This window comes from Suncus etruscus, chromosome 7 (genome assembly GCF_024139225.1).
Source record: "Suncus etruscus isolate mSunEtr1 chromosome 7, mSunEtr1.pri.cur, whole genome shotgun sequence".
Classification (NCBI taxonomy): domain Eukaryota; kingdom Metazoa; phylum Chordata; class Mammalia; order Eulipotyphla; family Soricidae; genus Suncus; species Suncus etruscus.
In genome coordinates this window covers 44063694-44090709 of record NC_064854.1, presented here as the reverse complement: position 1 = coordinate 44090709, position 27016 = coordinate 44063694, and the positions used below count along the sequence as shown (strand labels likewise).

Sequence of the window (27016 nt, the reverse complement as noted above, 5' to 3'; positions counted from 1 at the left end):
CCATGCTATCTCTCCAGCTCCTGTTAACAATTTTTTGTGTGCACTTTGTGTATTTGTTTGGGGGGGCCACACCCTGTGGTACTTAGGGCTTACTTTAGGCTTTGTGCTCAATGAACTTGGGTGATCAAAACAGGGTTGACCTGCTACCTGCTGTACTGTTCCTCTGGCCCTTCATGACCATTTTGGATGGAGGCTCCTGCCCAAAGGACACGATGCTTCCTTCTGCCCCATCTCAGATGCCATCATGAGTGGCTCCTCCTCCAACTAGACCCCCCCTGCTGGTTAGTCTCCCAGTGCCAGACACCCCATTTCTGAATTCTGCTTTGCTCAATAAAGGCTCAGGTAGCCTGTCAGAGCCAATCCAGCTGTGGCTAAAGGTGTGTGTGTGTGTGTGTGTGTCTTTGTGTGTGTCTGTGTGTGTGTCTGTGTGTGTGTCTGTGTCTGTGTCTGTATCTGTGTGTGGTGTGGTGTGTGTGTTTGTGTGTGTCTCCACTTTTCTACTCAAGTAAACAGGCAGGCATTCCAGGCTGGCATGGCAGGCTGCAGAAAAATACCATCTTTTAGCACAGGGGTCCTCAAACTACATACAACCCATTGAAGACATTTATTGTCCTGTTAGGTATTTTGCTGCCTGTTCTGCTTAATCCTACTTGTCCCAGGCCTCTGCATATATAGGATGTGCGCCACACTCCTCCTTCTCTCCTTCATCCCCTCCTTCTCTCGACAACTCTTCTCAGTCTTGGCAGGGGTTCTCAAACTACAGTTCGTGGGCCACTGTTACTCTTATTTTTTTTAACTATAGTCTGGCCCTCCAACAGTCTGAGGGATGGCGAACTGGCCCCCTGTTTAAAAAGCTTGAAGACCCTGAAATCTAGCATATCAGCACTTACTTATACAGAGCTAAGTCTTGAAAAGTAAGCCTTATTGTCCCTGAGTGACTGTGCTCTGGGTCTGACTCTTAATTGGAAGGACATCTTTACCCCATACGGGAAGAGGCAAGAGCCAGGTTTGGTGGAATGAAGAGAAAACAGCTGACCCTGGGCACGAGGCTGATGGCCCAGCTGCCTTGCTCCCTCCAAACCTTCCTCTTGGTTTCCTGAATCCTGGAATTCTTTAGGGGAGTCTCGCCTCCCTTTCTTTCCTGAGATCAAATAACAACCATTGGAAAGTATGTTTTTGAGTTGGGTTTTCTCTTGGTGCTTTCGCTCAGAGACAGCTGTGCCCTAATAATAGTGACACAAATTAAGGAGACCAAGTCAGCCAGCTGCTCCTGTTCCCTAGAAGTGATGTGACAGTCCCTAAATGTGGCCAGTCCCCAGAGACCTCAGGGGGCTGGGCTTGTGAAGGAGCTATGGTCACTCTGTGGCTCTTTCCACCCTTGAGAGTGGCTCCCACGCTCCAGCTAGCCTCTGTGACTCCCACCAGGAACATGGGCACCCATGTGTGCATTGGGCACACACAGGCCCCACAGTGTTGAGATATGAACCCTGTGATCCTTCAGCGATTCTGTCCTGCTTTGGTCCAAAACTTCCCAGGTTCCTCATGCCCGTTGCTCAGTTCTCAAATCCATCTTTCAAGTGGCTGTGCTCTCAGTCGTCTTCTTTTCCTCCATGTTCCTAAGGATGCTCTGATTTGTGTCTCAGACAACAGAAGGATTCTATGAGTGTGCAGGCAAATGGGCATTCCCCCCCCCCCATGCCCCACTCTTTGGAATGAACAGGTGTTCTACTTTACTTACTTGGGTTAAAAATAATCTAACAAAAACACAGACATTTGGCCTTTGTAGACTTGGGCATTGCTTTTCTGTTGATCAGACACAGACAAGGAAGGATCAAGGTGGCCTCCATCTCCAACATAGGAAACCCTCCCCTCTCCCACTATAGTTTCTGTGAAAAACCCTTGCTGTCTGCATCCATGAGTTGAGGAGTGGATGAGGAAGTGTTGTGGTCCATCTGGAATACTATGCAGCCTCGAGGAAGGAACTCACGTGTTTCATTGTAATTCAGATGGAGGATCCCATGTTAAGTAAAGTCAGGAGGACAAGGACAGATAGAAGATGTTCTCACCAATATCTGGTGAATAGAATAACATAGCAAAGGAATGGAAGGCTTTGAAAGAGGACATACCCTTGTTCCTAGATTATAGAAATGGAAATGCTGGGACAGGAGGAAAATGGACAAAGAAGCAAGAAGAGATGGTTTGGAAGGAGTATAAGGACAAGGAGCAGTAGTCCTAGACTCATCTATGGTGAAGAGGCCTGAGACCCAAAAGACAATAACTAAACTAAAAGAGATGCCTGTTAAGGAGACAGATTGGGCTGTGGGAGTGAACCGGAGAGCATTGGTGGAAGGATGAGAATATTGACAGTGGGATTGGAGCTGGAAGGAACATTGAATGACTGAAACTGTAGTGTCAGTTACTTTATAAATTATGATGTCTAGAGCTGGAGAGATAGTACAGTGGACAGGATGCTTGTCTTACATTTGGCTTACCTGGGCTCCATCCTGGCACCCAGTGTGGTCCTCTGAGGCCTCAGGAGTAATTCGTGAGTGCAGAGCCTTCAGTAAGCCCTAAACACTGTTGAGTATGCACAACATACTCGCCCCCCAAAATTTATGGTGCCTACATTAAAGAAAAAAATAAACTTGAATTTATTGTTGCTTCAAGCAAACCTTGGACAGAGCATTTGTGAGGGGGGGTTCCCTGTTAACACTGGCAGGGGTCCCTTGCTGGAATTTGATGTAATGACAGGTAGATGTAGTGGAAAGAGATTCAGGTCTGTCCCCTGTTAGGTCCACAAGCTGGGATGGACCCATTAGTTCCCCTTTGATCCTCTGAGGCCAGAAGGGGGAGACTGCCTGCCACCTGTGTCCCTGTTTCCTGGAGAAGGAGGAGCCGCTGGGGGAAAGTGCTAAGTAAGCAGCACCCCCCATTGGCAGGGACTGTCCTGCCAATGAGTCAGACTGTTTATGGCAATCACACATACTGATTCAAGATATCCCAGAGGACAGCTGCCTTGTGAGAGTGAGAGGTTTGCTCAGACTTGGGGTTCTCTGGTGGATCTTTTGGGCAGCTCTGTTGCCTGTGCCTGCAGCGGCCTACACATGAGCAGATGCCTGACTGCTTCACAGAGACAGTGGGAAGGGCTGGTACTGGGAGAGGAGCTGGAGCAGGGCCTGGCCACTGGTGGGCAGAGCAAATGCTGCTTGTTTCTCTCCTGTCTGCATCCTCTGGTGCCCAGTGTCCTGTCGCTCCAGGCAAATGGGTTCATTGATCAGAAAGGCAGATCATACCAACGCATCTTGCCTGGAAATGTTCTCTAAATAGAGCTGAATATCTGGTACCACTTTTCATATGCTGTGCAGGCGCTTCCTGAAAAGTTTCCTTGTTAGAAATTCCTTAAGTGGGAGGGAGTTCCCAACAATCTGGCTTTGGAGTCAGTCCAGTGCACTGTTTATTAGTGTGGCTGAGACTGCCCCCTGGGGGTGCTAGAAAGAACCAGGGGGTGGGAGCAGCTTCCCTGTAGTGGCAGGAGGGTATATTTTCTGTTCACTTGTAAAAGAGAGTGGGGGAAAGGGCGCATGCTGAGTTTTTGTTTGTTTTGAAAACAGTGGTGACATAAGTTGAGTGAGTGAGTGAGTGAACTACTTACTACTTATATTGTACCAGAGTAACCTCATTACCTGCTTCTCCCAGCACTTTCTGGATCCACAGAAGCTATTTCAAAGGCAGCTTTTTGTTTGAATGTTCTGGGCCTCAGGAACCAAGTGTTTAGTGGGCCAGGCCATGAGAGGTCCTAGGCTAGGCATGAAGGGTCCTAGACCCATCCTCTATACAGTGGCATCTCCAGGCTTCTTCTGGTGCATGACAGGAAGACATCTGAGGGCTCTGAGGAAGAGGCAGGGGGTGTAGAAGTTGCTGGCACAGGATAAATCTGTTTCCCTCTGCAGGGCTGTGTTGTGAGCAGAGTGGGGAGAGGGAAGATGACATTTTCAATTCCTTCCCGATTTTGCAGAAAACTTCCTTTCTAATTATGGGCCTTTTAAATGTCATCTTCTAGCCGGGGTAAAAACTTCTGCTTGAGAACTGTGGACTGAGCTGGGTGAGCAAGCCTGGGGGAAGGGATTAAGCTTTCATCCCTGAGGTAGGCAGGAGCTTCTGGGGGTGTCCTGTGGAAAATTCACCTGTTGAGGGGTTTCCCCCAGCTCCTTCAGACATCTCTTCATGCAAGGACTAAGATTGTTTGGGAAGTAGGAGTCCCCTTTCTGCCATCTGGGGCATTACCTCTGCTATTTGCTCCTGGATAGGTTGAGGTTGCTTCTATTTGTTTTTAGGGGGACCACACCCAGTGCTGATGGGTCATTCTCCTGGCTCAGCACTTAGGGAAAACTCCTGGTGATGTTTGGAAGACCATATGGGATTCTAGGGCTTGATCTAGGGTCAATCATGTATAAGCACTTTACTAGTTGTACTGGATGGGTAGGGGTGAAGGCCACGCTGGGAATAGAGCATTGGTCAACCCTGCAGCTCTTCAGGGGATCCTAGCCCTCACCTGGGGCCTTCATCCCAGGTGGGGCCAAAGGTGCCTGTTCTTGGAGTAAGAGCTGCCTCCTAAGTTCAGCCGTGAAGGTTCTCTGCAGTTCATGAGACAAAGTGAACTTCTCAGGTGCTTGGTAGCTTGCCGAGCACCACCAGCCAGGGGTAACAGGATCTAAACCTGGCTGCAGGAAGACAAGGGACCAATGACAAAAGAGACAGCTTAATTGAGGGATGCAGAGTGTAGCCTCTCCAACTCCCCTTGTTCATATTCCACCAGGGGCCCCCCCTCACACAACAGCCTGGGGAGAGGTGTGAGTGGTTTTAGCTCTCTGGGCCTCCAGGTCTCCATCTATGAAATGGGTGACAGGGAGGAGGCGATTTCTGAGGAAGTGGCCCGCTGGGAGAAGGCTGGGTTGCATATGGTGGTCCCAGGACAGCTGTGTTCACTGTCTACAAATCAGCAAGAACCTTCAGTAAATTTCCATCCTCTGCCACTTGCCTTGTTGTTTTGCATTTTACCAAAGTAAAAATGAAATCTCTGGGGAGGGCTGGAGGAGACAGGGAGGGAAGGCGCCGGTGTGTGTGTGTGCCCAGGGTGGCCCAGCCCTCCCTTTCCCAGAGGAAAGCCAAACCTTTCTGTCCTATAAACTTTGTCCCGTAGGAAGTCAGCTGCTGGGGACTGCCCCCAACCCCAGGCTCTTTCCCTGCAGGACCACTCCCTGCTTCCTCCTATTGTTGCCCCCAATCCTGGTCTAGGCTTGGAGGAGGCAGCAGCAGGCCAGTGCATGGAAGCACTTCCCGAGCCTGCAGCAGCTTCCTCCCTCCCTGCTCTCCCCCTCTTTTCTCTCATCCTCCATTATTTTTAGTTCTGGAGAGGCTGGAATCCCGGTGGGAGGAGGAAGGCGGAGCCAAGCTTTGACCTTGGAGACCAGAGATGGAGCATTTGCTGGGCCTGGCCTGGTAGAGAATATTTTGATCAATTTTTTTTAATCTGGGGGTGGAAGGGAAAGATCATCTCCATTCTTGGGTCAACACACACACACACAACATGCATGCACACACACACACACACACACACACACACACACACACACACACACACACAGTTTGTCTTTGTTTGACACTTGTTCCTGTGAAGTTTGAAAGAGGGCTGAGGGTGGACCTGCTACAGAGTTCCTGGTACAAGGGCCTTATTTGCTGGCATGGCCTGCCTGAGTGGAAAGGAAGGGCCTCCAAACCTTCATGTGTGCTGGAAGCAGACACTCTCCCCCACCTCCTCACCCTCTAGCTGTGGGAGACATGGAGAGAACCATTGGCAGATGGAACAGGAAGTTCCAATGAACACCTCCTATTCCCTGGAGACGTGCCTGGAACAATCCAGAACAAGTGAATGTGAGGAAGCTGAACAGGCACAGGTGGAGTCTCCATTCCAGGAGAGGGATTGGTAGAACCCTACCCCCACCCCATGCCTGGGCTATGAAGGTAGAGCTGGGTCGCCTACCCCCATGTATCTGGGCTGTGAAGGCTCCTCATCTATTGCCTGGTATCAGCACCCAGCCTAGAGGCAGACAGCATGGGAAGGCACAGTCTCATTTATTCGGGGGGTTTGGCTTTCTGAACCACCCAGAGGTCTTCATGAGAAGGGGCCATGAAGTGCCAGGGATAGAACCTGGGGCTCCTACAGTATAAAGCCCTCTGCGCCTCTTCCCATTTCCCACATTTCCACTTCTCTAGGATTTCTCTGTGGCTTGGCATGGCACAGGTCATGGGAATCACACAACCCTCAGGCCGTGCAGCCATCCCCTATGCAGTGGCGTTTCTGGGGAGGGTGTGAGAATGGTTCTGCATCTGCCCTAAAACCAGCTTGCCATTCCCACAGCAAGCCCAGACCTGGAGAATGAGGCTGCATACAGGGCAGAGGGATGACTTTGCAGGCAGAGTTACCTGCGGAAGCCACAACCAGTAGGAGGACAGCATGGGGACAGAAATGGCACCCAAAGAGGCTGGGAGTTAGGTGGAAAGGTGGAGCACTCCTGGGGCCAGTACTTGCCTGCTCACCAGTGAGGCCGCCTCTGGCAGGGAACCTGGAGGACAGGTGGCATGAAGGAGGACCGTGCCCCAGTTTTGCCAGACTGGCTGCTGTTGCCTGTACCCTAGACCCATTAGGGGTGCCTGGCTTTAGCCCCATGTGCAGTTGGCTTGTGACCCATGGAGGAAGCCTCCCTCAGAAGATCAGCTTGGGCTTAGCTCTAGGCTCTGCAGCTGGGTATGGGGAGGTGTGTGTGGGGGTCACATCCATTCTAGCTCCAAACCCAGAGCCTGGTGGAGCCCCTGTCTGCAGCAGGCTAGCCTGTTCCTTCTGCCCCAGAGAGGCATTTGCCTATCCCACTATTGGCAGTATGATCCCTTCTCTCTCTGGCCTCCCACCCACAGGTGAGGGCTTTCCCTACTGACCAGCCTGTCAGGATCCACCCAATGGGGGGAACATCCCAGACAGATTGGGGAAAGGAGACTCAAAAGCCTTGCAATGAGCAGAAACATCACCCGTCCTCTGTGGAAAGATGTTTCAAAATGCAGAAATGAAGTTTTTTGCATTTATTTTTAGGGGGATTCATGGTTGCTGATAATTGGGAGACAGCGCACTGTAAAATCCAGACTCACATTTTTTTTTTTTTTTTTTTGGTTTTTGGGCCACACCCGGTAATGCTCAGGGGTTACTCCTGGCTATGTGCTCAGAAGTTGCTCCTGGCTTGGGGGACCATATGGGACACCGGGGGATCGAACCGCGGTCCGTCCAAGGCTAGCGCAGGCAAGGCAGGCACCTTACCTTTAGCGCCACCGCCCGGCCCCCCAGACTCACATTAGCCAGAGCTATACCCCACACCCCACCTTCTCATCCCGACCCCCACCCACCCCACATTGTCCAGATTAATTTTTCCGATCCTTGGTGCTGGTCTTAAGAGACCTTCCACTTCCCCACCCACTTAGGCTCGAACACTCACTACTGGCAGGGGTGTTTTGCTTTGGGTCCAACCCTGTTTCTAGCCAGGCTCCAGGGGAGAGTTGAGGAGCCAGAGGCTCTTACCTGCCTGGGCTTGCACCCAGTTGCCATCCCCGAGCTGCTGCCAGTGGAGTACAATGAACAAAGTTGGCTGCCTCTGCTCTGCCTGAGAACACCCCTGCCTGTCCCTGCGGCCCAGGAACAGAGGATCACTAGGGAAACCCTAAGTGCTATTTCACAAAGACCCAAGGGAAGAGGAAGACGAAAAGGAGGTGGAGGAGGAGGAGGAGGAGGAAGAAGAAAAAGGCATTTTAGACATGTACAGTCCAGAGACTTCACTCAAATTTTTACAAGCACAGAACAAAGGTAGGAGGCAGAAAAGGACCCTTCCCTCACAAGTGTCTCCTGGCTCTATGCTCCATGAATGCATCTCCTCTTCAGTACATTGGGGATTTGTTCTAGGAAAGGGAAAGGAAGGCAGGGTAGGCCTCCTCCATCTTAAAGGTCAGTTTAGACAAAGCCCTTGCTGTTTATGTGAAGCTATTTTTTTTTCAGCCTGGAAAGAGATAGATAGCCCCAGGTCAAGGAGAGACCAGAGGGCTCCCTTACCCTGAGCTTATCCTAATGGCTGAAATAAAACAAAATCCTCAGAATTAAATTGCATGAACCAGGAAGCTGTGTGGCCATGGGTAAATTACTCAACTTCTCTGAACGGGATTGATCCTTTGCCCAAAGGGGATCTGTCTCAGTGTTCTGAGATGTTAGCTCTACGTAAGCAGGATGCTGGGCATTTCCTACATGGTTTATTTGCCTCTTCTCATTCCTTGGATGTATATGTACAAAGAAGAGAATTCTGGCATTATTGCTGCAGAGTTACAAGGTCCAGAGATACATCACCCTTGGCCTGCCCCCACACACCCATTTTCTTCTGTTTTCAGGATCAATCTTGGTAGAACTCAGGGACCATTTGGTGCCAGGGATCAAACCTGAAGCTCTTACATGCCACACCTGTGCTCCCACCCTGTCAACCAACTCCTTAACCCAAGTTTCCTTTTTTTGTTTTTGTTTTTGGGTCACATCCAGCAGCGCTCAGGGGTTACTCCTAGCTCTACACTCAGAAATCGCTCCTGGCAGGCTCGGGAGACCCTATGGGATGCCGGAATTTGAACCACCATCCTTCTGCATGAAAGGCAAACACCTTACCTCCATGCTATCTCTTCGGTCCCCCCAAGTTTACTTTTCAGGGAGATTTCCCCCTCATTGCCTTTACTCTTTAAAAAAAAAAAAAAAGAGGAAGGTCTGGAGAAGATAGTACAGCAGGTAGGATGTTTGCCTTGTGCATGGCCATATGCTTCCCCAAATCCACCAGGAGTAACTCCTGAGAGCAGAGCCATGGCCTGAGCATTGGTGGATGTGGCCCTAAAATCAAATAAAAAGAGAGTAACCTCCATACTTCCCACTTTTGGGGAAATGGCTTTTTACTACATTCTTTTTTTCTTAAATAAGTGCTTCAGTTCAACACCTTCTCCCCCAAAGCCTAGGTCTCTTTGTAATTAACTAAAAATGCAAGTCTAGTGCTAAATTTTTCTTAAATGGAAATGATGGTAGAAAGAATCAAGAACAGTCAGGTGGGATAAACCTGAGCCCCCTCTAGACAGTGGGGTGTGCCCCGCTGTTCCACTGTGCCTTGCCTAATCCTGGCTCAGAGACAGGGCTGAGAGGGAAACATTTCTGTCTCCTTTTGGCACCTCCATCGCTCTTCTGACTCACAACCCAGGATACAGACACCTGAGCTCTGACTCCCTGAGTCACCAGGCCCAGGGAGCCACCCACTGCCAGGAGGGCTTAGGGGAAGCCCCCGAGCTCATTCACCACAGGAGCACATCTTCCTGCCACCTGGCAACATGTGATCCTCCAAAGTGCCCAGCTGGATTCTCGCCAGTCCTTCATGCCTTGAAGGAGAAAATGATTTCAGGTTTTAAAAATAAATAGACAGACAGACTGACAGACAGTCACACAGACATAGACATGTGAAAACAAAGTAAGTATCCCCAACCTGCTGTCTGTGCCCAAGTCTGGTTGCCCTGGGGTGGCCGGCAGTTGCTAATTGCACAGATGCCAGAACTCAGGGTCCCTCCAACCCTCCAACCTGGATAGGGCCCCCTACAGCCCGCCACCTACTGAGCTCTGGAAGGCAGAGTTGTTGGATGAATCCAGATGGAGACAAGCAGGAGACGCGATGACTCCAAGTACAGGGAGCAGCCGCAGCCGGTGTGGCCACGTCAGAGGGAAACCCCACAGTGCCTTGTCTTAGGTCCTGCCCGCATCACTGTCTCCAGCACTTTTCTGGCACAGTGCAGAAGTCTCTGTGTGACAGGAGAGAGACAACACAACCAAGCTTAGTCTGCACCTGCCAGGAAATTTCTGCTGCTCCAGGCCCTCACAACCCCTCTCAGGCCTGGCTGGAGTCTGGTCTTGCTCCTGCTGGACTGGGGGTGGCCTGGCTGACCCTGAGGTCTTTCAGATATCTAAAAGCTTAAAGTTGGTGGAACTGTGCAGGCACGGGGTGGGAGAACACCCAGTAGGGGTGTCTGAGGCAGAGGGAGGCCTCTCGGGCTAGTAAACATGAGCTGTTTGTATTGTCTTGTGCCTCTATTTCCTCACGAAGACCGTCCCCCCATGGGAGAAACTAACCCCTTTGTAGGTCTGAAAATGGGAGGGAAGAGGTGTGTGAGCCAGAAGTTTCCACAAACTTATGAGGGCCTGAGAGCAAATGTGCTCAGTGAATTTAGGGTATCCTGGCTCCTGTAGGGGACGGGGTCCCTGTGAATATCCAGCCTCCTGAGGAGCTTCAGGGCAGAGTAGCGTTTATCTCAACCCCACCCCAGTACACTGAGAAATTGTTGGTGTGGAGAAGTAGGGGGATTATTGGGAAGGGGGCAGCCTCCCACACCCTCCCTCTCTCTCCCCCTTCCTCCCTACTCTTCCCTGCAGACAAAGGCTAGCTCTGAAATCCTCCCAGTTAAACTTTGTTTGTTGAAGGCAGAGTCTCCCTGCAAGCAACAGTGGGGTGCCTGAGACTGAGAACCACCCAGGGGTGGCATTTGCCCAGGAGCCATTAGCATCACGAGAGCCTTGGAATCTGTTCCAGATAAACACCAGACCTGCACGCCTCCTCTGGGGCTCAGCTGCCCAGTGCACGGCTGTTCTGAGTCCTCCAGACCCCATGCCGGGCGCCCCGTGCTGAGCTGAGAACAGGAGTTGGCCCCACATGGGGGTGGCTGCAGGGAGCTGATGCCGAACTGTCGGGAGGCCAGAAGCCCTTGGGAGAAGAGGAAGGCAGGTTAGGGGGTACAGGGGAGGTCCTCCCCCCAATTCATAGCCCTGAAACTCTGAAAACTGAATCTCCCCCTGCCGCCACTGTGCTGGAAGAGGTTGGGATGTGGGGTCAGGCGCTCCCTAGTGTCAGCCTCGTCTTCCCGCTTAGTGCTATACCCACATTCAACTTTTTCTTGACCTTTTCCTTCTAAACTGGTCTGGTTCTTGGGGTCTCCTGCATGTCTCCAGGCAGCCAGAAAACACTGGGACAAACTGCCACACCCTAAAAATTGAGTTTACTGAACTTCGGGATATGACCATCTGGGACGATGCTGCCAATCTTATGAAAATATTAACCCACCTTTGGCTAAAGGTGGAGTCAAAATTACAAAAGGGTCTTTATATTTCAGAAAGGGGGGAAATGTAGTGTACCTATCTGAGACCCTGGATCTAGGTGTAGCTACCTGAGACCCACCCATTTCTGGGAGGGGTCTTGGGAACCAGATATTAGGTGTAACCTTACCTGCAAAACCCCGCCCATTCCTGGGAGGGGTCTTGGAATAGGTAGATAAACCCTGGAGCCAGGGGGAGGAACTCTCTCAGCTTAAGCAGGCTAAGAAAGCCCCATCTTTGGGCCCATCTCTGGGCCCCTGGCTTACCCCCATCCCACCACTGTCTCTGGACCACTTCTCACTCTCCTTTCCTTCTACTGCTCCCCAGAATGCCCTGCATGCAGTATCCAGCCAAAGCCTGGAAGTGTGTGAGGTGGTCTCATGGGACTTGGGGGACTGAGGAAGGGAGTGTTCTGAGACTTGCTGGCTGATGATGGGGCTCTGAGCTCTTCTGTTTGACTTTCTCTCTCCTCCCCACCCCACCCCCACCAGCTTGACTGTCCAGGAAGTCCCGGTGACTTCCTGTCCTGCCCTGTCTCCTCATCTGCCTTTTCAGGGCTGGAAGGTGCTTCCCACCCTAGGCCGGGCACTTGGCCATGTGGTGGCTCATCTCAGTGTGAGCTACGCTTCCTGGCAGGGGAAAGCGGAATGTCTGAGGGGAGCAATTTAATTTCCAGTGGTCAGAAATGAGGCCTTACAAACCAGGTGGGTGCCTGTTGCACCAAGAGGCCCTAAATGATCAGTCATGAGCACTGGCAAGCCCATGAGTAAAATTCATCCTATTTGTGGTGAATGTCCCGTTGTCCCCATTAGGTTGGCTGGTCCCCAGATTTATAGACTTAGGGTGAATTCCCAGCATCCCCATTAGATTGGCTTGTTCCAGACCTACAGATTTATGGTGAACACTCAGTATGTGTCCCCATTCCACCCAGCCCTGTCGCAGAGTGGAACTTGCCAAGTCAGCAGTCAGCTCCTCCAGTTTGCCTGTGAGGATCCTACAGTCCAGACAACCTGCCTAGACCCATCAAGCAGAAAGGGGCGAGTGTGCAGATGTCCCCATGCCTGGGGCAGTGATGTAGGACCAGGACTGAGAGTTGAGTGTAGCTCCTGAGGGACCATGCTCCTGTGAAGCTCAGGGCAGAGAAGCTATCAGGCTGCTTCTGCCCTCCCCTGGGAATGGGATCAGATTTCAGGCCAGTAACAGGCTACTGGGAGCCTTGGAGTGGAGAGTGGGCAGGTCCCCTGGAGGGTCTCTGCCTCTCAGAGGAGGGGAACCCTGAGGTTCTCAGACCAAGGCCTTGGCAGAGGTTGTGGCAATGCCCTGGAAGGTTTGCGTCCCATCCTGGTAAGGGTAACACCATCTCTTGTGCCTTTCCTCCCGGTCCTCCCATGGGCTGGTGCACTGCAATGGGCGCTCTGCAGTGGCCTTTCCAGGGCTCTGTTTCACACTTGGCAGCAGCACCAGGTGCTGCCCGGGTGCTGTTATTTAAAACCCTCGGGGAACCCCATGAACTGCTGCCAGCCCAGGGTGGGGATGTCCGGGGAGCTTGCCCACACATGCAGTGTTCCACCTTCCACCAGGCAGGCCAGCACTTTTTCCTTTCTGTGTGGAATAAAAGCTTTTCCACACACGGAGTGCCACGATGGAGGGGTGGGCAGGGGCTCTTAGATGAGAGGGATTACCACCTAGATCTACCCAGATATACCTACTTCTGTTCACCCCCTCGTCTGTAGCCTGAGGTCTCCTGTGCCAATGTCTTACGGACTTCTGAGCTGGTCTGACCCAGTTTCTGTTCTGGGATCTGGTTTTCTCAGTGCATTGGGCAGCACCTCTGCACAGCTACAGATTTACGGCTTCTGGGGTATCCTTCCCTCTTAGCAAAGATAGCTGAGACAAACATCTCTTTGTCCACGATAGCTTCATACTCTGGGGACCAGGCATCCTGTGCTTTCCCCATTTTACAGATGGGAAAATAAGACTCCATAGGTGCTGCCTCAAGGTTGATAAGCCAGGAGGTCGCCTGTTTCACCTGAACCCCACTCCTGGTGCCTTGTCCTGGTTTGGCCCAGCTCAGGGCAGGCCTTGTCTGCTTCCTGCTCCCATTCCCACACTGGATGCTGGATGCTGGATGCTTAACACCCCAATTCTAGCCTCTGTTCCCAGCACACTCCTGTCTTTATTTTTCTCATGATGTTGTCTCCTCTGCCTCTCCTCACTCAGTCATTGGTCCTGGCACAGCCCCATGGTGAGAACTGGCCTCCAGTGTTTTTCCGAGAATCCGTTTCTGCTGATGTGTCTGTTGAGTCTTTTCCCAGAGTCCTGGAACATCTGTCTGTCCAGGTTGCTTGGTGGACCAGTTGTCTCTCTCCAAACACATGGGGAAACTGAGACTGAGAGGGACTCACAAAAGAGCAATGTGGGAGTCATTTCCTGCCAGGGAAGCAGCAGAGGATGGGCTCAGCCCTGGGTCAGGAACACCCTGGGTCTGTGTATTGTGTGTAGCTCTTTAGGAGCTGAGTAGGGTCCCTTGGTGTGCCTGTGACCACATGACCACATGACAGAGACCCACCCAGAGGTCCTGCCCACCCCCTGATGCCTGGCTGGGAAGCCCTGATGCCTTTCCTGGGGCCAGGAAAAGAACAGTTCTTTTTGACACTCCTTTTTCTTGGCTTGTCTTTAGAGCAAATCATGGAGGAAAATAAAGAACATGGTGCACTGGTCTCCTTTTGTCATGTCCTTCAAGAAGAAGTACCCCTGGATCCAGTTGGCAGGACATGCAGGTAGCCACACTGTCCCTCCCACGGGAGCTGGACTCTTGGGGGGACACATGGGTGGGGACTGCACAGGTTCTTGCTTGAGATCTAAGAGGCAGTTGCACCCATAGTTGCTGCCCTTGGTCACTGCTGAGCCTATGTTCCTGGCCCCAGGAGCGTGGGGGTGGACCCTATCGGGATCCAGCTTCCTGTTTGTGGCAAAGTTGGGAGGCCCCTTTAGAGTAGGAGTCCTAGAGCCACAGTGCCCATGTGCCCCTTGGGGTGATTGGTCTGGGTTGGAAGGGGCATGACCGTGGCACCCCTGAATGCGGCTTCCACACTCAGGCCAACTAGGACATGATGTGTCCGTTCCCTTCATGACATCCAGGCCCCTTCCCTAAATGCCATCGCTGAGGGTGTGGCTTTAAAGAGGTAGCCCCCACCAGAGTGGGTCCTGTTGTGGATCTCTCAGCCCTCATCAGTCTCCTGGCCTGATTGCTCAGGGCTGCTTTTTTGCTGAAACCTCCTTTATGGCCCAAGAAGCAGAATGGGCATTAGTAGTGGGTGGTCCAAGACTCACTCCCAGGTTACTGGAAGCCTTCTAGTGGAGGGTGAGAAAGTCCTCCTCTCCCTTGCCCCCCCCCCACTTGCTGTGGCAAATACTAATGGATCCAGGGAGCAGGGGAACCAGTCCCATTCCCCTAAAGACCACTTGCTTGGTCTGCAAGTGGGGGGTAGGCAGTATCCTGGGCACGGGATACCACCTGGGTGGTGGAGCAGAGCAGGGAGATCCCTCTGCTGACCACCAGGGACCTAGAGCCATCCCCCCTCACTTTGCCGGCAGGGAGCTTCAAGGCAGCTGCCAATGGCAGGATCCTGAAGAAGCACTGTGAATCGGAGCAGCGCTGCTTGGACCAGCTAATGGCCGATGTGCTGCGGCCCTACGTGCCCGCCTACCATGGGGATGTGGTCAAGGACGGCGAGCGCTATAACCAGATGGACGATCTACTGGCTGACTTCGACTCACCGTGTGTGATGGACTGCAAGATGGGTGTAAGGTGAGGTGGCTCAGCACACACCCTTGTGCCAAGCCTGGCCTTGAGTTCTGGGCTGTACCAAGCGGTGTGCAAGGACTCCCCAGAGCCCACTCCCTCCTGGTTGTCTTGCCCTGGTGCAGAGGGAATAGTGTCCCTGGCTGTGCCCTGGCTAGTCCCTTCCTTATCTTTATGCTTCTATCTTTCCCTGGGGAAGGGCTGAGACCGCTTGGGGCTCACATATGCTACTGAGGGTAGTTGGGCAGACTGGTCTCCTCTGACAGCTGAGCGGGCCCTTTGCTGAGCTGCTGCTTTGAAAGATAAAGCCATGCACCAGCCAGACCAGGAGTAGCAGAAACCTGAGTGCCAGCCCAGCTTGGCACCATGGGGCTGGAGGAACCTGGCAGGTGTAGGGTTCTCCGGGGTCCCCAATGTCTGGTCCACAGGTGGGGAGCAGGGGCCCGAGAGCCAACTGCCCAGAGCCCTCTTTGGGTTTCAAGTTTCTCTATCTGCACTGACTAGAGCCAGTCAAGCCCTGAAAGAGCATATGGCTCTGTCCTCTGCACTTCAGTGGGGTGTCCTGAGGCTCTTGCCCCTGGTGTGGGACACGGTGTGCCCCTCAGAAGAAGCCCCGTGGACCCATAGACAACAAACAGCTCTATGCAGCTCTCCAAGAAGACCAAACTCAAGAAACAGCTCTGAATTTTTGCGCATGTGTGTCTGAATGCGTACATGTGTTTATTTGTGTGTGCCCATGTGTTTGTGAATATATGTATTTCTGTGTGTGTATGTGTTTATGGGAATATGTGTAAAGGTATGAAGGCGTGTCTGCATATGTGTATGGATGTGTATTTATGTGTTTGTGCAGTTGGCATGTGCGTGTGAGCTTGTGTCTATGCACATGCATGCTTGCGTGAAGGGGTGGGGCAGGAAAGAAGTGGTCAGTCAGTTTCCTTTCCTCTGGGTTTGCCCTTTAGAGATGCCTAGTGAAGCAGCTGACCACCTGCCTCAGGCTGGATGGAAGCTTTGGCTTTCGCACGGCTCTCAACCACCCTTTCTTTCTCTCTCCCTCCATGGCCCTCCCAGCCCTGACCATAGAGACAGACAAATGTCCCTCTGACCTCCCCTGGGCCAAACTCCTCCAGCATCTTTTTTGTGTCCCCAAAGGCTCTTCTGGAAGTGTGCTGGGATCTGCCTCTCAGAAAGGGGTGGCTCTTCCTTACCCCTTGACCTTTTCAGACTCACCTGCAGCTGGGCAGGTTGGATTGCAGTAGGAACAAATGACTGATCGCCCAAAGGACATCAGACTGAAACTGCAGTCTGGACTGTGTGGGCTGTTGGGCTTGTCTGTTCCTTAAAAGGCTGCTGGAGTCTCATGGCTTCCCACAAGTCTGCCTGATCCCCTAAACCTTGCACCTTGCAGTCCCACTACACCCTGGAAAAGATCTAGAATGATCCTGAACCCTATCCCAACACAGCCTGAGGTGCAAGGAGCAGGATGAGCAGGGTCCCATACCAGTATCCCTGAAAACCACTGAAGGGTCGCTGCTGTGCACCTAACATAGCTCCTGCTTGCCATCCCAGAGTCTGGGGCCAGTACAGATGCAGCTCCTGGGTCTGATCAGTGGACACTGTCCTAGTGGTAGGAGGTGTGTGGAGCCTTAGAAGAGGTGATGTAGGCACCTGGAATATCTTAAATGAGACTCTCTGGGACCCAGCTCCTTCTATTGTCTGCATGTCCACACTAGGAGTTGAGAGGGGGAGAAGAGGTGGAAGACAGAGTAGCTTCCTATGTATGTCAGGACTGCCTCCACCTCCACTACCCTTGTGGAAGCTGGGTGACTGAATGACTTGGTGTGTCTCCTATTATCATCCTGAGAGGTGCCCCCCTTCCTGGGCTGCAGGTGCCTGGTACCCTTCAAACTTTGCTCTCTGTTCAGGACAGTGGGTAACATCCTCAGGACAGGGACAGAGTGCTGTGTGACCTGTGACCCCACCATCCAGCTGGTGACCTGAGCACCACTGCACAGCTCTCCTCCCCAGGGCCCACCAGCTCTGACAGGAGTGGGCTGTAGGTCATCTGGAGAAAGGGACCAGACATCAAGACCTGCTTCCTGTTTGAGGAGCTCCAAGAGCTCTTTGCAGAAGTTCAGCCTCCCACTCACTGCAGGGTCCGTAGTGCACTTGGGAACCTCCCCAGCAACGTACAGACACACACAGATGCACGCATATGCATGCATATTTGTACACGGTGCACATGTGAACACACTGCTGCACACAGGACCCACACATAGACCGCACATATAGGTGTACAGACATGGACACATGCACAGAGATGCACACATGGCTAACGCGCCTCCTTTCCTGCCTTGCAGCACAGTCGTGCACTTGTCACCGGCCTGGCTCTGCCTGCATAGCAGTGAATATATGTCCATGCACACATGTACTTGTCTGAACTTGAAGACTGTAACTTAGGGCTGGTGCTTCCTCCCTCTGGTCTCCTTCGCATCTCAGGGTCTCCTACACAAACCTCCCTGAATTCTCACCCAAAGAGCGTCTTTCCCTGTGGCGTTTCTGAAAACCCATCTTTCTTAAATGTCCTAAACAGCAGCTTGGAGAAAATTTGGTGAGAAATGGAGAGTCAGGCCCCAGTACAGGGGTGTGTGGGCTGGGGTGTTGTCAGCAGGCCACCCACACGGCCACGGGACACTTCCTCTCCTGCAACGGGCGCTCCGGACATCTGTGCCTGGCCCAGTCACGGGCAGCAGCTGATCGTGTGGGGGAGGAGTGTTAAGGCATGTGGGGGCATGTGCTTCAGGGTGTCCACCCTCTCAGATGGACATCTTGGGGGCCATAAAGGACAACCCGAGGTGTGGACTGGAGCTGTCCCCATACTTTCCAGCAGCCCCCACTGCTTTCTGGTGGACCGGAGCATTTCTACTCATGGGTCTAGCCTGCTTGTGCAGATGGTGGCGCCTCAGTCTGCTGGGCATGTTTCCTGAACTCGTTTGGGCTAGCCGGAGTCCTGGGGCATGAGTCGGTTGACAGGTCTCCTGTGAAAGATACCAACACACACACACACACACACACACACACACACACACACACACACGAAACTCTCACTTTGGGGAAGGGTTTACACACACACACACACACACACACACACACACACGAAACTCTCACTTTGGGGAAGGGTTTACACACACACACACACACACACACACACACACACACAACTCTCACTTTGGGGAAGGGTCTCCACATCCAAACGGGCTTCTGTGGGGCCCTGAGTGGGCCCAGCTCCCCACAGGATAAGCTCAGTCACTGGCCAGCTGGCCCACTGGGGCCTTGTGAAAGGCTCCTTAGATCTTATTAGTGGTCTTGCAGGAAACTGATCCCCCCCAGCCAGGACGCCTCTGTACTCTGCCATCAAGAACCAGCCCACCCAGTCCCCCTAGCCCCTCCCAGCCAGGGGCGTGTACCTGGGCTCAGTTGAGCTTGGCCTCAGCTCACAGGCCCTCACATCCCACAGGACTTACCTGGAGGAGGAGCTCACCAAGGCCCGGAAGAAGCCCAGCCTCCGGAAAGACATGTACCAGAAGATGGTCGAGGTGGACCCTGAGGCCCCGACTGAGGAAGAAAAAGCGCAGCGGGCTGTGACTAAGCCTCGGTACATGCAGTGGAGAGAGACCATCAGCTCCACGGCCACCCTGGGCTTCAGGATCGAGGGCATCAAGGTGAATTGGGCCAGAGGACTCCACTAGCTGCTGCCTCTAGTTCTGACTTCTCATGGCCTTCGGGGGCAGCCCACTGCCTCCTCGTACAGGCCCAGGGTGTGGGCAGTTGGCCCAGGACAGACATTGGAGATGAGCCAGCCTTTCTGTCAGGGGTCTGGCTGCATCAAAAGCTCTGGCAGTTCTGTGGGTCAGATTTCGGATCTTTGTATCAGTGAGTCTGCTAGGCAGTGAGATGGAGGGAACCTCTGCCTTGGATATCAGGTCATGGCTGGACAGGCAGGACTGGGCAGCATCCCCTCATCCCAAACCATGGCAACACCCTGCATCCCAACTTCCAGACCCCCACATTCTGTTTGGGTGGTGGGCTGTGGGGTGACACCCATCGGTGGTCAGGGCTCATTCCTGGCTCTGTGCTTAGAGGATGGTATGGGGGCCGAGGATATAACCACAGGCCACCATGTCCTTCTCCTTGCTTCCAAGTGTCCTCTTCCAAGCCTCTTCCAAGTGCTTCCAAGCCTCTTGAGGCTGCTCTTCCTTTCTCCTGCTGTCTGGCTGAGATACATACTTTCCACGTAGCTAAGGTGTTCTGTGGTACCCCTACCCCAGGCAATCCTGCCGTTAGGTGCCCTGACACTCCAGCAGGCTGCAAACAGCTCCAGCCCCTGCAGGTGGTACTGAGGTGACATGTAGGTTGTTGACAACAGCTGGAGGCATAGGGAGTGGCTCAGAAGGACAAGTTTCCCCTTATTTGGGCACACAGCTGCCCCCCCCCCCCATCTTCTGTTCCACCTGTCACTCTTCTCCATGACAGTTCTCAGCTGGGTGGGGAATCTGGCACCCTCGCCCTGTGGCTCAATCCACCTGGCATTGAAGGCTGTATGTTGGGATCTCTGTCCACAGCCAATCTCCTGGGGCTGAGGACCACCAGCAGGAGCGTCCCCAGGCTCTTAGCACCAGCTCTTGATCCCAGAGATGCCTGCAGACATGCCTCCTGCAGCCTCTTTATCTCTTTCCTGTCCCTTGGGCTAGTCCCTCAGCCAGGGCCCTCCACCTTTTTCTTTCTTTCTTTTTGGTATTTGGTCCATATCTGACAGCTCAAGAACTACTCCCAGCTCAGGGATCACTCTGGGTGGTACTTGGTGGTGAGGGCAGGTAGTCTCCAGCCTGGTGGTGGCACTCACCAAGTCTGGGGTTCTTGGCATCCGCCTCACTCTTGGTTGATAAGCAGCAAATCTGGGGAGACTAGACCCTCTGCTGCCCCAGAACCTACTTCCCTGTAGGACCCAGTGGGACAGAGCTACTGGCCCTGGGCACACTGCAGAGTGACAACAGACACTCTCAGCTTCCAAACTGGCAGAACTGGACTGGATTCAGGGTGGGGCCTCTCTTCTGCCACTGACAGTGAGCATCTAGGGCCCTTGCTTCCAGGGGTGCCCATGCCCTTAGCCCCTGCTATTCAGCTAGAGCAGCCCCATCACCAGCCTTTCCTAATTCTTCACCCCCCCCTCCACATCCACTTGTTCAGCTCTGTCATCTGTCAGCCCTCGCTGACCTCCTGGGTGGGGGGGTCTTCCACCTCAGAAAGAAGATGGCTCCGTGAATCGCGACTTCAAGAAAACCAAAACGAGGGAGCAGGTCACAGAGGCCTTCTGGGAGTTCACACAAGGGAACCCGAATATTTTGGTGAGTCTCCCCAGAGCCTGACCATGCTCAGGGTCACAGGGCAGGAGATGCAGGAAACCCACCTCCTGCCGGGCCAGTGAAGAGGGACTGTGTGGTTGGCAGGTGAACAGAGATGAGGGAGCCCTGGATCAGCTCCCCAAGTTTCCCCTCCTGTCCCCATAAAAGAGCGACCTGCTGGTCTCTCTGGGGAGGGGAGGTTACTTGTTGCCTCAGAACAGATGGGTCTCAGAAAGGGTGCAGTGGTGGATAAGGGAGGGAAGGGTTAGGAGAGGGGCAGGGGAAGGGCAGGCAGGTGCATGGGAGGGTCGGGACGATACAAGAGAGGGGCAGGAAAATTGAGAGGTAGGGGAGAAAAGGACAGAATTGGGAATTACATGGGTCCGGGGCTCTTCAAGACCTGCTTGGCCTCTGCTCAGGAGTCCAGGGATGTCATGTCCCCCTGACGAGCAGGCTGCCAATGTGGACTTGAAGCTAATTTGGATATTCTGTACACCCCCATCAACATCCTCCCAGCATCAGGTGTGTTGAGCCACAGCACCCCAAGGCCATAGTACTTCATGACAGCCTGAGCCAGGCCTGGCCATTGGGCCCCAGGTCCCTATAAGACCCTGCAAGAAGCCCATGTCTACACCACACACTGCTGAGCAGCCTTTTCTCTGATCACTGGAACCCTCGCTTCTTCCTGATCCCTGAGCCTCAAGGACAAGCGGATTTATTGTGGGGCTCTAGCAGGCCAACCCCACCACAGTCCTTGGTGTGAAGGACTCTGGGGAGAGGACACTGCTGAAATGACACTTCTCTCACTCTCCTTTCTTCAAAAGTCAGTGGCCTGAAAGTGTTTTGTTTTGGTTTGGTTTGGTTTTTGGGGCCACACCTGGCTATGCTTGGGGGTCACTACTGTTGCAAGTCAGCCCTTGATGGGGTTGACTGATGGAGGGATAGAGGATGAGGTCTTTCTCCTTCAACTACCAGAAGTTCTCAGGGTGGTGCACAAGATCAAACCCAAGTGTCCTGCAGACAAAGCCTATGCTCCAGGTCTTTGAGTCCCTGAAGTTTACTTTTAGTATTTTTACCCTTCAATTATCACCTTCCACCTCTGGCCTCCCTGACAACCCTCAGCCAGGGGAGAGGAGAGAGAGGGAGCTGAACAGTTTCTGAGATGTCTCCAGGCTCTTGCATCATAGCAGCAGAGAGGGGGAGAGAGGAGAGGCCAGGATCTCCCATTCTCCCTCCCCCCCCCCACCCCGCCTCAGTTCCTGGGGTTTCTATTTGAGGATGTGGGGATGGATGAGGGTGCATGGTCAGACATGAGTGAGGGGTGGAGATGCTCTGTTGCCTGCAGACTAAAACCTGTTTGACTTTCTGCTCCCAGATCGCCTACCGGGACCGGCTGAAGGATATTCGGGCCACTCTGGAGATTTCTCCCTTTTTCAAGAGCCATGAGGTGAGGGAAGGACCTTTGTCCTGTGGCTGGAGCCAGGCGGTTCGTGTTCAGCATGATGAAGCCTGAGCTGTGAGCACTTTCCTGTTTAGAAGCCAAAGGGCTCTGTTTCAGAAGTGGTGATTATTTTTGGGGGAGGTGCAGTTCAGAGGTGCTCAGGAACTGTTATCCTCTCTGTACTCGGGGGCCACTCCCAGAAGTACGGGGGAACCACATTATACAGAGAGTCAAAAATCAGGGCTTCCTGCATGCCAAATGTGTGCTCATCTCACTGATCCACCTCACCACCCCTAGCACCCTGTATCTATAGGGTGGCAGCAGCCACAGGCCAGCCACAGATTTAGCCCTACCTGAGATCTGCTGGCTGCTTTTCCATCCCCAGGATTTGGCCATTCCTGGAGGCTGTGTCAGAATCTGTCCCAGTGCTCAGTCTTAAGACAGAAGCTTTCTGAGCTGCAGAAGGAAGCCCCTCACGGCACCTCCCAGATTCACATTTCCTTGGGGTGTATCTGCCCACTAAACAAGGCAACCCCTGGGACCCTCATTCTCCTGAGGCTGCTTGATTCTCAGCTGGTTCGGAAGTTGTTTGCAGGGACTGGAGAGAGATAATACAGTACCTTGAACACAGTTGACTTTGGTTCCATCCCTAGCATTGCCAAAAGAAACTCCTGAATGTACAAACAGGAGTTGTCGCTGACTGTGCCCCCAACAAGAAATGAAGTGTGTGCAGGGGCCAGGAAGTGGCTTAGAAGGTTGAGCATAGGCTTTACTTATGAGATCCCTAGGCTTGGTCCCTGGAACCACATAGTCTACTGAGCACTGTCAGATGTGGCCTCAGAATGTCAGAGCCACCTTTTCTCCAGGTGCCTGTTTCCCTGCTGGACAGGGCCCTCCTGGCCACCCACCCAGCTTGGAAGGTTCCAGGCTCACAGAGCAAATATAGGTCCTGTATTGGCCATAGGCCTTTGCTGCCGACTCAGGCCCTGACTTAGCCTCATGGCTCTGGCCTCTCTTCCAGCACCTTTTTATCATTCCCTAGAAATTTGCTCTTACTGAAGTGCCCCTCAGAAACTAGAGGCTTAGTGAGAGGATCCTCCTGGAACCCCCTACCCCCTTTGCCAGGCCTGCTGCCCTGATGAGAATGAGCATCAGAGTCACTACTTCTGGGGGGAAGGTTGGGTTTTCCTCAAGCACCCTTTCTTGGGTGCTCTATCATCCCCCCACTCAGGTCCCCTTTTGTCCCTGCAGGTCATCGGCAGCTCGCTCCTCTTCATCCACGACAAGAAGGAGCAGGCCAAGGTGTGGATGATCGACTTTGGGAAAACCACACCCCTGCCTGAGGGCCAGACCCTGCAGCACGATGTGGCCTGGCAGGAGGGGAACCGGGAGGATGGCTATCTGTCGGGCCTGGACAACCTCATCAGCATTCTGGCAGAAATGTGCACAGGGACCGTGCCCACCTGAGGCCGAGGCGACCCTGTGCACCCCCAGCCTCCTTCCCACCCCATCCCAACTTCCTTTGTTTCTCTTCCTCAGTTCTCCCCCTTGCTGGCCCCAGAGCCTGCCCTCCCGAGCTGCACTACAGGACACGAAATGGCTCTGGTCACTTTCCGGGTGCGGGGGCTGCCACTGCTTTTTGTAAATAGGATCCTCTCCCAGAAGAGACACCTCCAAGCCCCTAGGATGCTTTTAGTGGGGTCACTGGTGTTCCCATGTGGAAGAAGGGTGGTGGCCCTGGGAAGAACCTAATCTCCAAGCCCAGCCTCTGAGCAGGCCAGTTATGGGGGCCTGCTGCCACCTGGTGGCCAAGTTCACTTCAGCCTGTGGGATTATGGAGCCTATAGGTTCCAGATGGAATGTCACCCCTCCCAGCCCCGCTGCTTGAAGCATCCTTAGTGGAAGCTGTGGAGACTCTGACTTGGAAGCCAGGAGGACCATCGGCCCATATGGCCGAGCTCTTAGCTGGCAGGGGTCGGGGGTTAGGACCACTTTCCCTCTTGGTGAAAGCCATGAATTCCAGGAACATGGGTCACCCTCTGCTCCCAGAATCCACCTCTCGTCCCCCTGTACCAGGGGAGAAGAGAGCCTGAGGAGGCCCCTCTCCTCTCCCTTCTCAGGATCCAGCTTCACCCCCCCCCCAAACAAAAGACAAAACTGTGTTTTCTTCCTACCTTGACAGTCATGTGACTACAAGGACCAGTAATCTGGCCCTGGCACCTGGATGCAAGCCTAAGTCCCAGGCATGAGACGGGGGCTGGGAGTTATGGTGGAAGTACTCAACTGTCTCCAGAGAGCCAGTATAAGCTCATTTCCATGATAAACTCAGAGCCAACTGGTTTTAAAGCCTGAACACACTGGCAGGCCCGAGTGCCAGACAAGGGTGGCCAGCTCTCCATGTGAGGGCACGAGTGAAGGGGGATGCCCAGAAACCCTTCTACACCCCCTGGTCTGAGGGCTCTGTGGCCTCACCCTCAGGTGCTTCTGTTCATCCCTGATCCTCGAAGTGAGTGTTGTTGGGGACAGAGGATGCACAAAATGAGACTGGCTAAGGGAGAGATTCCTCAAATGGAAATTACTTTGAAGCTTCCAGGCACTTCCATGAAGTGAATGCCTGGATGGACTAACTCACTTCAGGGCCAGGGAGGATTCTGGGAGGATCCCAGCTTTTCTGGGTCCCCCCTTAGTCCTCAGTTGTGGTCAGTGGTGAATAGGACCCCAGGGGTCTGTGCCTCTGTGTCATCCATCCCCAAATAATGTTCTGGCCCCCCTATCAACTGACTACGAGACTTTCATTCTGCCTTTGAAGGCTCACAGGAGCAAATTCGTGCCATGGCTATAAACTCACAGGGCCCTGAACTGGCCGCCCTGTTGCCCACCCCTCACTCATCTCCCATGCTTCTAGGAGGGACCGCACAAAGTGGCCTTTGGAGAGTGCTCTGGCCCTAAGGGGCTTTCGGTTTAGCTACCTTCACTCCCACAGTCTCCAGTTCCTTCTCCTTTGCCCACCCATTCCTCCAAATGAGGTGGGTGAACTGGATCCTGCAGAGAGTGCCTAGAATCTAAAGGGTCTCCTGCCCTTCCAAGTGCCAGCGCCCATTTCTTTCTGGGGTCTAGTGCCTGGGCACCCTCTCACCAGCCTTGGGGGCTCCAGACCTGGCAAGCTTGTTCTTCGGCCGCTTCTCTAAGGCTTGCCTTCAATGTCATATCAAGCGTTTTAAGTTATATTTATTTTGTCCGTTTTTAAATTGCACAGAACACTACGAAAAAATAGCTGGATTATGCTACTTCTCTGCATGGCATTCTATCCGCGTATTTGGTATAATGCCAATCTGCTCTTTCTTCCACCCACTGTACCTGGAGTGTCCCTGTTTCCGGTGACCCGGATGTATATAACAGGCGTTAATAAATGGGAACCTCATCTGTTTTAGTGCCTTTTTATGAAGAAACGCTCTCAGCCCCCCCACACCTTTTAACACTTTAGCAACCATGAACTGTTATCCCACACACACCCTCAGCGCCCCCCCCCCCATGCCTGTCAGAAAGACAGTGGATGTTCCTGTTACTTAATAAAGACCCTTGACACACCTGTGGCTGTCTTGTGCTCCTTCCACCCAGAATCCGACTGGACTGCCTCTATGTTCCTTCTTCCCCAAACCTTGGAGCCTCTGGGGTGGGGGCTGATCTCTTTCCGAGCTAGAGAATTTTGTTGTTACTATGACAACCCCAGGGAGGAGGGGTTTCTGAGTAATATTTTAATCTGTAAGGAGGTTAAACACAACTTAAAGGGGCTATAGCTATAGTACAGAGGTAGGGTGCTTACCTTGCACCTGGCTGACCTGGGTTCAGACCCTTGACATTTCATGTGGTCCTATTGAGCTCAGAACTGATTCCTGTGTGGAGGGCCAGGGGTAACCCCTGAGCCACATGTGTGTGGCTCAAAACCAAAAATAAAACACTTAAAAGCAGTATATTCTTGCCATATACCTTATTTGGGGACTTTGCAAGGGGATGATCACGAGTTTCTGGGGCTCTACCTGTCATTCTCAGCCACCCCTGCCATTGGATCAGCTCTAGGGCCTGAGCACAGGATGCTGTCTTTTTTTGGGCGATGGCTTTGAAGAAATCTGAGCCACCCTCTTTGTGCAGGATTCTCCAAGGCTGTACCCAGTGCACAGATTACCACGTGGTTCCGGAATTTAACCCAGGTTGCCCCGCTGGATCCATTCTCCAGGAAAAAGAATTTTCTAGTCTCCACAAAATCCTTTGCGTGATAGGTCATCCCCCTCTGGTTGGGGGGCTGGGGGATGTAGGAGCTCTCTCCTTTCAAGCCTTTGCTGCAGATGGAGCAGGGCTGGGTGCGAAGCAGTCTGTCCTTCCTAGGTTGACCTGGGTCAAAACTGTCTACACAGAATAACTCACATTACCATCTGGCTTGATCTGCATGACTGCAGATTGAAGGCACAAGTCATCTGGTATTCCAGGAAAAGGTTTTCCACCATACCCGCCCACCCATCCTCCAGTGATGGTGCATCAGGGACAGGCTCATGGTCTGGGCCGAGTTCTCAGGTAGGAAGCTGGCCTGAGGACTGGTCCCCAGCAGCATATGCACTTCCCTCCTGCCTCTCTCAGCAATGGGGGGCTGGAGCCTCCTTTTCAGAATTCAGACTTCATTGTTGAAACTTTAGAGTTGTCAAGTTACGGTACAAATGTACAGAAAAAAACACTGACCCTTTGCTCTTTGTCCCTTCTTTGGGGTGCTGCTGTGGGTGTCAGGAGAAGTCAAGCTCACTCGGGCTCCTGCCTCAGTGTCTCCTTCCTGGAGCCTCTGCAGATCCTCCCATGCAAGTTATTCTGCCAGCCCAGCCTTTGTGAGCTCTGAGCCAGGAGCTGCTCAGGCCGCTGTTGTGTGTCAGGGATGTTGGGGCGATGGAGCTCCCCATGGCACAAACCAGGTTGAATTATGCCACTTTCTCCACCACCCCTGAGACAGGTAGGTGTGATCTTAGGGACTCGGATAGCCCTGAGGGACCAAGCTAGGCAGCACTGACCCTCTCCCATGTCCCCACTCGCAAACTTATTTTGGACCTTGGCCTTTAAATCTGTTCTTGTGCCTGTAC

The 27016-nt window shown here is 53.0% G+C and overlaps 1 protein-coding gene across 1 annotated transcript in view; it reads left to right on the top strand.

The window, feature by feature from the left end:
• Positions 1-23715, top strand: part of ITPKB (inositol-trisphosphate 3-kinase B) — a 92460-nt gene extending 68745 nt beyond the window's left edge. The window contains exons 2-7 of the mRNA XM_049776434.1: positions 13932-14031; positions 14849-15062; positions 18571-18775; positions 20357-20458; positions 21831-21902; positions 23148-23715. Coding sequence (XP_049632391.1) covers positions 13932-14031; positions 14849-15062; positions 18571-18775; positions 20357-20458; positions 21831-21902; positions 23148-23363 — 909 coding nt within the window. The 3' untranslated portion in view covers positions 23364-23715. The remainder of the gene's footprint in view (positions 1-13931; positions 14032-14848; positions 15063-18570; positions 18776-20356; positions 20459-21830; positions 21903-23147) is intronic.
• Positions 23716-27016: the final 3301 nt, after the last annotated feature.